General features: G+C 41.3%; 1 protein-coding gene across 1 annotated transcript; it reads left to right on the top strand.

The window, feature by feature from the left end:
• Positions 1 to 8,473: 8,473 nt before the first annotated feature.
• On the top strand, positions 8,474 to 10,159 carry LOC139530865 (ADP-ribosylation factor 6-like). The gene has a single exon (XM_071327623.1). It carries the CDS (start codon positions 8,616 to 8,618, stop codon positions 9,144 to 9,146), a length of 531 nt encoding a protein of 176 aa, XP_071183724.1. The 5' UTR covers positions 8,474 to 8,615; the 3' UTR covers positions 9,147 to 10,159.
• The last annotated feature ends 2,136 nt before the right edge of the window (positions 10,160 to 12,295 follow it).

Genomic DNA, 12,295 nt, shown 5'->3' with positions numbered 1-12,295 from the left:
CATTTACAGCAACGACCTGGGGAATAGTTACAGGGGAGAGATGAATGAGCCAATTGTAAACTGGGGATTATTAGGCGACCGTGATGGTCATATAGGAAATTTAGCCAGGACACCAGGTTTAACACCCCTACGACAAATGCCATGGGATCTTTAATGACCTCAGAGAGTCAGGACACCCATTTAACATACCATCTGAAAGACAGCACCCTACACAGGGCAGTGTTGGGATATTTTTTAGACCAGAGGAAAGAGTGCCTCCTACTGGCCATCCAACACCACTTCCAGCAGCACCTGGTCTCCCATCCAGGGACTGCCCAGGATCAACCCTGCTTAGCTTCAGAAGCAAGCCAGCAGTGGTATGCAGGGTGGTATGCTGCTGGCTGGAATGGAAGAGCTGTTACCGTTCAAACAAATGTTTCTGTTGAACATGTATCCCACCTTCATTACCTACTTGGGCGCTACAGCCCACTTTGGCTTGCCTATCTTACAACTCAGAGAGCTTGCGAGCACAGCTTTTGAGGCATCAAAGCTCGCAACGCTAAGAGCCATGACATCTCTGTTTTGAAGTGTGACCAGGAGCACTCACTCCAATTAGAGGGTGCATTATCAGGTATTGGAGCGTTGAGAGATGACGCACAACAATGGTTTCTACCACGAAACCACGATTCCAATAACGACACGGTCAAAATAACTGTTAAGTAAGTCGCCATCGAAACAACTACCGCTACAATTGACCTGTTCGCTAAGTTCCTGAACCCAACCCACACAAAGTGTCAGAGCACAAGGGTAACAAAGGGTTTAAGGACGATCAAAAGGTAGACCAATGTGTTCTAGAAGTTCCACTACGTGAAAGACTAAAGCAAGTAAAATTTGAGAAAAGGGAAAAAGATCATTCACAAGGACTAGACTGGGAATTGCCGGACACCAGGTCCACAGGAATTAACACCTTTAGCAAGTACGTTAACTTCTTTGGGGTAGGGGGCAGTATTTTCACGTCCGGATGAAAAGCGTGCCCAGAGTAAACTGCCTGCTACTCAGGCCCAGATGCTAGGATATGCATATTATTAGATTTGGATAGAAAACACTCGGAAGTTTCTAAAAATGTTTTAATGACGTCTGTGAGTATTACAGAACTCATATGGCAGGCAAAAACCTGAGAAAGAATCCAACCAGGAAGTGGGAAATTAGAACCTCTTTAGAACCTTGTTTGAGGCTTCTACTGTGAAGTGGGGGCGAATGAGAGGGGAATGAGTCAGAGGTCTGCCAGAGAGCCCCGAGCTGACCATGCGCCTTCACGTGATAGTTAGCTTGCGTTCCATTGCATTTCTGAAGACAAAGAAATTCTCCGGTTGGAACATTATTGAAGATTTATGTTAAACACATCCCAAAGATTGATTCTATACATCGTTTGACATGTTTCTACGGACTGTAACGGAACTTTTTGACTTTTCGTCTGCACCTAGTGATCGCGCGTCATGAATTTTGATTACTGGGCTAAATGCGCGAACAACAAGGAGGTATTTGGACATAAATTATGGACTTCATTGAACAAAACAAACATTTATTGTGGAACTGGGATTCTTGGGAGTGCATTCTGATGAAGATCATCAAAGGTAAGTGAATATTTATAATGCTATTCTGACATCTGTTGACTCCACAACATGGCGGATATCTGTTTGGGTTGTGTTGGTCTCTGAGCGCTGTACTCAGATTATTGCATGGTGTGCTTTTTCCTTTAAGTTTAAAAAAAATCTGACACAGCGGTTGCATTAAGGAGAAGTGGATCTAACATTCCATGCAGAGCAGTTGTATCTTTTAGCAATGTTTATTATGAGTATTTCTGTAAATTGATGTGGCTCTCTGCAAAATCACCGGATGTTTTGGAACTACCGAACATAACGCGCCAATGTAAACTCCGATTTTTGGATATAAATCTGAACTTTACCGAACAAAACATACATGTATTGTGTAACATGAAGTCCTATGAGTGTCATCTGATGAAGATCATCAAAGGTTAGTGATTCATTTTATCTCTATTTCTGCTTTTTGTGACTCCTCTCTTTGGCTGGAAAAATGGCTGTGTTTTTCTGTGACTTGGCTCTGACCTAACATAATCGTTTGGTGTGCTTTCGACGTAAAGCCTTTTTGAAATCGGACACTGTGGCTGGATTTACAACAAGTGTATCTTTAAAATGGTGTAAAATACTTTGTTGTTTTAGGAATTTTTATTATGGGATTTCTGTTGTTTAGAATTTGGCGCCCTGCACTTTCACTGGCTGTTGACGAGGTGGGACGCTACCGTCCCTAGAGAGGTTAAAAATCTAAATTTTCACTCAGACTACCTCGCCTCTCACATTGAGAATCATGCTGAAACTACACTTCCAGGACGTATCACTTGTTCACCCTGTGTATGTTATCAGCCTCGAATCTGTACCCCTGCTATTCGGTGCAGACTTAATGGATCGGTTACTCCCATTGATGGATTGGAAAACCAACCACGTATGGTCACAGGCCACGGTGTCTTCTCCACTGAACACACTGTCTTCCCCCAACGCTAGCTGCAACGCAGTCATCCACGAGGGGTATCTGTCAAAAACACCCCTTGGGAAAAAGACGTTTCAAAACTTCTTGATGCAGAATCTGATCCAAGAAGATATTATGATCTCTCAACACAACACAAACCTGATTGACTATTCTTTTCATGATTTTGAGCCAGCAGTTGCTGTGAATGAGTAACTTCCCTCCTGCTTGAAGTCGTGCAATACTGTAGTTGAGAGGAACTTATCTTGCCCTTCAGACACTTCCAAAAGCACAGCGGCTGTCTCAGCAAGTAAAACATTGACGCTCAGAGTGTACTCTGCTTCCGATGATACATCTTCCGCTTTGTGGGGGACTGTCACCCCTTACAATGACACTAATGGCGTAAGTCCCGCAACTGACCTGATGACTCCCGCTGGTGAAACACTTTGTGATATCACAGAGAGATATCCTCGTCTCAGTTTGCAGGTACTGAAGAGGTTGCCACACGCGGACGCTATGGTAACTGACAGGCCTCGACAGCCACTGAGCATTTTGAAGCACAAACACCAGGAGATTTGGTTGAAAGGTTACAGCCATTCTCATAACAACACGGCTGCTGCCAACTCGTACATAGGGTCCGACCTTTTCGTTTGTGCCTTAGATACCAACACCAACCGCTGGTGGGTGGGGGGAATAGTAGCCCAGACACATGATGAGCCTCATTGAGGCCAGTGGGGGGGGTCGAGACTACGTGCAACACTGTATGAGGCTGCCAGAGCATAAAACAAATCTAGTTGTAAACTCCCCTATCAGAACAGTGAGAAGCAGACAAGCCCCTAGACAGGGATAACCTTAGAACACATCTAAGATATTACTGTGTACCACATTGGTTGTAAAACAAGTCCAGTGGATGTTCCACCTCCAAAACAAATTGCAAAAATAATCATGTCTTGCCATGTGTAGTTTCAACCACAATGCAACTAGTCAAATGCTCTAATCATGTGTTCCGGTAGGATAACATTTCAGAATAAATCGGTAGGATAACTGGTCCCCTTGATTACCAGTACCAATGTCAGCACAGTCAATCCAGCAACAATCAGTAAGAAGATTAGAGACCTCACAGGTGAAATTGCTATTGATAACAGCGATAGAGGAGTTAGAAGTCACTCAGATTGCAACACCTGTAAGGGAATCTCGAGAAAACTCTTCTGATGGTTAACACTCATGCCATTAATAAATAGAACCCTTAGAAGTCATGAACCATGATCACACCGCGTACAACTGGTTCAGTGCTTAGAGAGTACTTCCGTTGTGAGGTTAGCTCCTCCGTGGATAACATAGCTATGAAACAGAGTCCTTCATACCTATCACCACTACAATGGTGTAAGACTCATTCACGTGTAGTAAAACTACTACAGGTCCCCTTTAAATAGGTTGTGAGGTTGGCATCAATTCTTACTAACCTCCAGGCATTGACCTGGAAATGATCTGATGACATCACTCATTCTGAACAGGTTACAACCTACCAGGATACTTGGTTCTTTCCCTTAGCATGTGCGCTTATGTAAGCATAAACGCACACCTACAAAGGAAAATTTAATTCGGATTTATGCTCGGATCACTTCAGGGTCCAAAAAAAATACCAACCTTAGTAAAGTTGAACATTTACTCTGAGGCCTTTGACTCTACAGCTTCAGTACTCACCAGTTTCTCCACAAGAGGACTGCCCGAAACTGGTGCCTTACAGCTGTAAACATATAATGTAGTTATAAACTTATGATAGTGCCCTGAGCAACACACCACGAATTAGGAACGCCCTAGATATGACATTTGACAATGCCATGATAGGGTAATTTTGCCAAAACCTTGGACGTATATAGAATACAGTCCAATTAGATGATTTAGGTGTGATAACTATATTTTGTATATCTTTTGTTTATGCTTTCATTCTTTTTCGTTTCATTTCCTTTGACACTTAGGAATTGATAGAGCCATAAGTTCCCCATACAACCATCACTTAAAAAATATATATATTTAACCTTTATTTAACCAGGTAGGCCAGTTGAGAACAAGTTCTCATTTACAACTGCGACCTGGCCAAAATAAAGCAAAGCAATGCGACAAAAACAACAACATAGAGTTACACATGGGATAAACAAACGTACAGTCAATAACACAATAGAAAAAGTCTATATACAGTGTGCGCAAATGTAGTAAGATTAGGGAGGTAAGGCAATAAATAGGCCATAGTGGTGAAATAATTACAATTCAGCATTAACACTGGAGTAATAGATGTGCAGATGATGATGTGCAAGTAGAGATACTAGCGTGCAAAAGAACAAAAATAAATAACAATATGGGGATGAGGTAGTTGGGCTATTTACAGATGGGCTGTGTACAGGTGCAGTGATCGGTAAGCTGCTCTGACAGCTGATGCTTAAAGTTAGTGAGGGAGATATAAGTCTCCAGCTTCAGTGATTTTTGCAATTTGTTCCAGTCATTGGCAGCAGAGAACTGGAAGGAAAGAAGACAAAGGAGGAGTTGGCTTTGGGGATGACCATTGAAAAAAACCTGCTGGAGCGCATGCTACGGGTGTTGCTATGGTGACCAGTGAGCAGAGATAAGGCGTGGCTTTACCTAGCAAAGACTTATAGATGACCTGGAGCCAGTGGGTTTGGCGACGAATATGAAGCGAGGGCCAGCCAATGAGAGCATACAGATCGCAGTGGTGGGTAGTATATGGGGCTTTGGTGACAAAACGGATGGCACTGTGATAGACTACATCTAATTTGCTAAGTAGAGTGTTGGATGACATCGCCGAAGTCAAGGATCAGTAGGATAGCCATTGAATTAATTTTGGGTCAGTCACAGTGGTCAGGTATTCTGCCACTGTGTACTCTGTTTAGAGCATTCTAGTTTGCTCTGTTTTTTTGTTGTTAATTTTTCCAATATTTTAAATAATTATTTTTTTGTTTTCAAATGATTTGGGTCTAATTGTGTTGCTGTCTTGGGGCTCTATGGGGTCTGTTTGTGTTTTTGAACAGAGCCCCAGGACCACCATGCTTAGAGGCCTCAACTCCAGGTTAATCTCTCTGTAGGTGATAGCATTGATTCCCAAAGTAGATTCCCAAGGTTTGGGAATCACTTCCTTTTAGGTGGTTGTAGAATTTAACACAACCAACTTTCCACTCTGGAGAATCCCTGTGAGATTAGGGGACATGACACAGTAGCAGAGATATGTGACTCATCAAATAATCAAATGGATGCTGATTTAATTCTCAAGCGAGTGCCATTTATTTGACTTACTGTGAAATAACCTTTGATGAATCAAAAAGATAATTTTATGAGGTCTATGTATTTTATCTATCCATCGTATGATTTTACATTCCTTTAAATGAGAAAGATGTATTGATGAAGATCTTTGTTATTACACAACTGTCCATTTTCAACTTGTGTAATAATATAAAAAAGAAATGCTCAACTCCATTGCTATGCAAATACAATGCAATTGTCACATGTCAATACAATGGTTCTACCACAGGAAATACACAGTTACTATACTGGTTTAGCTAATTATTGAACTTCCATTGTTTTGCTATTCCTTCCTCCACAAGGTGATTACACAGAAGCCACCGACAACTAAATGCAGAAGCCACTGACTGCCACGGAGCATGAAGTACACAGGTACCAAGTCCAGCAGCATATGGGCCTGCTCCATAGCCTGGAGTTGGCACATACACGTATGAGGGGAATCGACCAGCAGCAGAGACAGTACCTCGACTAACCTGTACCCCCGCACATTGACTCGGTACCCCATGTATATAGCCTCGTTATTGTTATGATATTTTCTTGTGTTACTTTATAATTTTTTACTTTCACTTAAGTTAATTTCGTAAATATTTTCTTAACTCTATTTCTTGAACTGCAATGTTGGTTAAGGGCTTGTAAGTAAGCATTTCACTGTAAGGTATTTGGCACATGTGACAAATACAATTTCATTTTAACCAGCCCAGAGGTCATAACTCCAGCAAGCATCAGAACAGAGAGTATCCCTCTCACATGCGTCCACACAGAGGTTCAAACAGCCGAACAAAACTGATCGATATTAGTCCTCCTACCACCACTATGAACTTGAGTGGGGCATCTGGCTACCGATTTCCTGCATCGTTGGTAAATAATTTCAAAAAATGAAAGACAACGCTGATGTATGCCACAAGGTGGTGATATTACACTTTGTATCGAGGACAGTATGCATACAGTAACCTAGTCTACATAAAAAATGTTAAGGAAAGGACAGACATAAGAAGCCTACATTTAAATATATATGTTTGTTAAGCATACCACATGTACTATTTTAATTTACAAATGCATATTGTTACTGATGCAATTTCGTTCTTTAATTAATGGCCATGATTCTTAGTACATTCGCACCATGCATTTACTTGTAATAAATTTTTGACAATGCTTGTGATGTCAAGAGTAATCCGAGGAGCAGAAATGGCTCTAAACACAGCGTGCGCAAGTCAACTGAATGAGCCAGAGGAAGTGGCGGGTGATGTGGTCCACACCTTTCCGGTAGATCAGAGTTGTAGCACAGACAGAACAATGAGACAGATATTTCACCAGACGTATAAAATGTGAAGCCCGGTTCCACTTACTACCAAATATAGGGATGAACGGAAGTCCAGTAGCCCGAAAGTCGGAGAAGATGGAGCGAGATAGATTTTGGCCGACAGGTCATTAGGGTAATTTTCTCATCAATGAAACATTTGATCTTGATACAGTTTCCCAAACTATAATCTGTAACAAACAGAGTGGACTGCGTTTTATAGGCTTGACCCTTTGCCAAAGTTTTTTTAAATTGCGTTGTTTAGAAGGAGTGCAAGGGCGAATTGAGTTATCGCACAAGCGCACTTCACAGACTAGGCGTTCCTTAACTGAAATATGCAAATAAATGATAGAATGCACCAATAGGATCTAACTAGCTTGTGCTTGGCTCTGCCCACCTCCTTGCTTGTCCTGCCCACTATGATTAATTTGCTCCCATTGGAAACGACAGGCTCTGGTCTATCTTGGGTTTGCTATAATAATCTTTGGTAGTAGCACTTCAACTCGACTGAAAAAGAGAGAAACGAAAGCAGTTTGGAAATTACTGAGAGAGGAGGGTGGAAACAGAAGGTAATATGTTTTTATTTTAAGATTTGTGTAAAATATTATAAAGGGTACATACTAACGTCTGCATTTTCAATTTCGTTGACCTATCCACAATGCAGCGTGAAGTAGCTAGCAAGCTAGAAGTTAGCATTTAGCTGACGTTAGCTAGCAGCCGTCACCTTGCTAAATTGAGCTTTCTGACACTCATCCCAAACCTCTTCTGTTTCAGGGGGACAAGAGGGGGTATTTTTGGATTAAATTAATGACCTTAGTCACCGGGACTTTAGGATAACGGGCTCCTACGAACGAGTGGGTAGCCCAGTGCGGCGTTTGATGGAATAGTTGCAGACAATTGCCTTTTTCCTCCGGTGGTGCCGATCGAAACAAGGGCGAGGAGGGGGACCTCGAAACACGCTCCCCAAGAGGAGTACCGCAGGCTTTTTGGAGGGCCTATTCGATTTCCTTGGTCTATCAACAGCCCCCGCCCCTCTGACCCGGAATTTAATAGAAATCGATAGGAATAAGAAATCGTTAATATTAACATTTTGTGACAGCTACAATTAAGAAGTATACGGCTTGTCATACAATTTACTTTCAAAACCTTTGGGTACACATTTGAACTTGGATGCCTCAAACTCTGACCAATAAGTTATTAGCAGAAATCCTCATAGTTAGAATAGGCTTATTGTTGCCAGTTTACTTGAGGACTCCCGTGTTTGGCCGACACATTCTTTACGCATTGATTTGATCCTGACAATGCTCAGGGTGAGCTTCATATTTCACACCATGTCCATTGATAGTTAGTTGCAGGGTTACGCCTGGTTAAGCAAATAAATCGGGTTGAAAGCTGCATGGTTTTGACATTAAGGAAGTAATACGGGACGTACTGAAGAACCCAACCAGTTTTTTCATTTGAAAAGGAATATTTATGCACTGTTTTCATGATGGGGAAAATGCTTTCGAAAATCTTTGGCAACAAGGAGATGAGAATATTGATGCTTGGACTTGATGCTGCTGGAAAGACCACCATCCTTTACAAACTGAAACTTGGACAGTCAGTCACCACAATTCCCACTGTTGGTTTCAATGTCGAGACTGTCACCTACAAAAACGTAAAATTCAATGTATGGGACGTTGGAGGCCAAGATAAGATCCGTCCCCTGTGGCGACACTACTATACGGGCACTCAAGGGTTAATCTTTGTTGTGGATTGTGCAGACCGAGATCGCATCGATGAGGCGAGGCAGGAACTCCATCGCATTATTAATGACCGTGAAATGAGGGACGCCATCATCTTGATTTTTGCCAATAAGCAGGACCTGCCAGATGCCATGAAACCGCATGAAATCCAAGAGAAACTAGGATTGACCCGCATCAGAGATAGGAATTGGTATGTTCAGCCCTCCTGTGCGACCACGGGAGACGGACTATATGAGGGGTTGACATGGCTAACATCAAATTACAAATCTTAATGATTGAGTGATGACTGTTTTTAGATTTTTATTTTATTTTTTACTTTGAAGTTAAATAACTTTACTTCTAAAATGAATACAAAAAAAAGATTTGATTTATCCTTTTATTTGGTTTGCTGGTTTATAGTTTGCCTCTACTCTGTAGCAAGCCTATGTCACATTATTTTTTGTGGCTTGATGAATACACAATTAAATGGGTTCATAATTCAAAACTAGAGTTTACCGCCTTTGCCTATTCTTTATCCCATTTTTAATAGATTTTCTAATGGAGCTGGATTTTAATATTTTCATTTGGGCTAAGGTTTGGTTCTGTTGTGCTTTTAAGATACACTTGGATTGATTGAGTAACAAGGGTCTGTTTCCTAGTTTTTCCTTTCAGAACTGAAGTCTGTTTAGTCTAACTTGTTCTGGACAACTAGCTACAACACCTTTTATATTAAACATGTTTTAATACAGAAACCCAGTAGCAAATTGAGCTAATCCATGTCTTACATTTCATTTTCAGTATTCTGGACATTGTGACAATTATGTCTGAAAATACATTGTGTAGTGCTTGGACTAACCATCTGGAAACTATTTGCACAAGTGATTCCCTTCAGTGGACTATATTGTGAATAATCCCAAATTGTGCTCAAGCATAAAACTGAAACAGGCTTCTGGTAACTCAAACATGCTTTTTAGAATGCAGGTTTTGTTAATGGGTCGCCTAACATTGATGGTTATTTAGCTAATTGACTCAATATTCCAAAGGAATGTCATTCAGCTCTGAGATCTCAACCTACTACCATTAATATGTCTCAGGATTCAAGACCTATTACTTGACTAAATCTGCAGCATAAGTACAGTAATAACCCTACAGCAGAGTGGACCTGTCATTCAATGGGAGAGAACAGCTCCCTGGTGAAATGATAAGTCATCTTTTGATTCAGCTTTCTTACTCTTGTTGACTTAGAACCATGTACAGAACAATGTCATTGTAATGTCTAATAAATTAAGTCATTTTAAATGCCTAATTTTCTTGTTTTGATCATAACCTGAACTTTTCCAAAAGTGGTTAAAGGAACACAGTTCTCATATTACACATCTTCCTTAGGACTCCAAATCCATCATAAAGACTGCTAGAGACAAGATTGTAATTGGTCTTTGCTAACAGTTGACCACCTTTGCACTGTGAAAATTCTTAACTGATTGATGTGAACACAACCCCCCCCCCCCCCCCCTTTGAGGAATGTCTTGGAGAGCTTGCACTTGATGTGCTGCAGAATGCAGATGTTCAATATCCAACACAAACTTTTACACATTTCATTCAAATAAGTAGGCCTAATAAGTCATTATTCTGTTATGTGAAGAACACAATGTCTTGGTGAAGTGTTGCATTGAAACTTTCCTGGGCAGTTTATATAGCTGTCCACCATAATAAAAAATAAAAAAGCCTGTATTGTCACTCTGTCACCATTGGGAAATATGTTTTTCCTTTTACACCATGTAAAAGAAAAAACAGGAAGTCCAACTGGTCTCAGCGGAATAACTACAGAGCCACATGACTAGCCTGCATTGGCGTTTGGGTGACTGACTGGCTGTACAAATTGTTGGAGCAATACAGCTGTTTGTGAATTCTGTGCTCACTTGTTTGTGCTTGATATTGAGCCAATGCTGGGTTGTCAGCTGTTACTTCCTCTGCTTGTGGTTCAAAACAGGCTACAAATTCTGCCCTCCCCTCAATCTTTGTTTAGAAAGAACCTACATAATTGATGTATGCCCAGTACAAAACAAAGTTTAAGAAAAACATTTGTACATGTTAAATCTAGTTTATTGGGTTACTTTACGGCATCGTTTAGAAAAAAACATCAGTTTTGTCAAGGGCTTTGGGCTGAATCAGATTTACTGAAAGAGGTCAACATCTGTTACCAAGTTCTTGTGTCCTCTCCAGTTAGAATCAGTAAGCAATCTAGCTGCATGCTGGTTTGTATCTTGTCTGGGGTCCTGTGAATATTATAAACTCTCCACCAGATTGGTTAAACTCTGAAAACTTGTTTTTGTTTGTAAAAATTGTCCTGCTAAATGCGCTTTTTTATTGGGTGTTTTATCTTTGCCTCAAGGTAAATATACATTAAGGATTCAAATAAAAGGTCACAATGGGACAAGGACTCTAGTTGGTATGGGTCCTCAGATCCTCAAAAGGTTCTACAGCTGCAACATCGAGAGCATCCTGACTGGTTGCATCACTGCCTGGTACGGCAATTGCTCGGCCTCTGACCGCAAGGCACTACAGAGGGTAGTGCGTATGGCCCAGTACATCACTGGGGCTAAGCTGCCTGCCATCCAGGATAGACTGTTCTCTCTACTACCGCATGGCAAGTGGTACCGGAGTGCCAAGTCTAGGACAAAAAGGCTTCTCAACAGTTTTTACCCCCAAGCCATAAGACTCCTGCCTGAACAGGTAATCAAATGGTTACCTGGACTATTTGCATTGTGTGCCCCCCAACCACTCTTTTTACGCTGCTACTCTCTGTTTGTCATATATGCATAGTCACTTTAACTATACATTCATGTACATACTACCTCAATTGGGCCGACCAACCAGTGCTCCCGCATATTGGCTAACCGGGCTATCTGCATTGTGTCCCGCCACCCGCCAACCCCTCTTTTACGCTACTGCTACTCTCTGTTCATCATATATGCATAGTCACTTTAACCATATCTACATGTACATACTACCTCAATCAGCCTGACTAACCGGTGTCTGTATGTAGCCTCGCTACTTTTATAGCCTCACTACTGTATATAGCCTGTCTTTTTACTGTTGTTTTATTTCTTTACTTACCTATTGTTCACCTAATACCTTTTTTGCACTATTGGTTAGAGCCTGTAAGTAAGCATTTCACTGTAAAGTCGAAAGTATTCTGTCTAAAGTATTCTGCGCACGTGACAAATAACCTTTGATTTGATTTGATGTACAACCTGAATGACTCTTATAGCCCATGCAACGGGAGGTTGTCAGTATCAGTAAAATATGGCTTTTGTTTGACTGGTGTTCACAAGTAAAGATGGACCAAGACTAGTGGCTACGGGATGTGTCTCCTCTCCCTGGACAGAGGATGGATGGTATGGATAGAACCTCATCAGCCTGGGGTGTGTGACTGGCATCC

The sequence above is a fragment of the Salvelinus alpinus genome, chromosome 9, assembly GCF_045679555.1.
Source record: "Salvelinus alpinus chromosome 9, SLU_Salpinus.1, whole genome shotgun sequence".
In the NCBI taxonomy this organism is placed as follows: Eukaryota; Metazoa; Chordata; class Actinopteri; order Salmoniformes; family Salmonidae; genus Salvelinus; species Salvelinus alpinus.
This window is presented reverse-complemented; position numbering and strand designations above follow the sequence as displayed.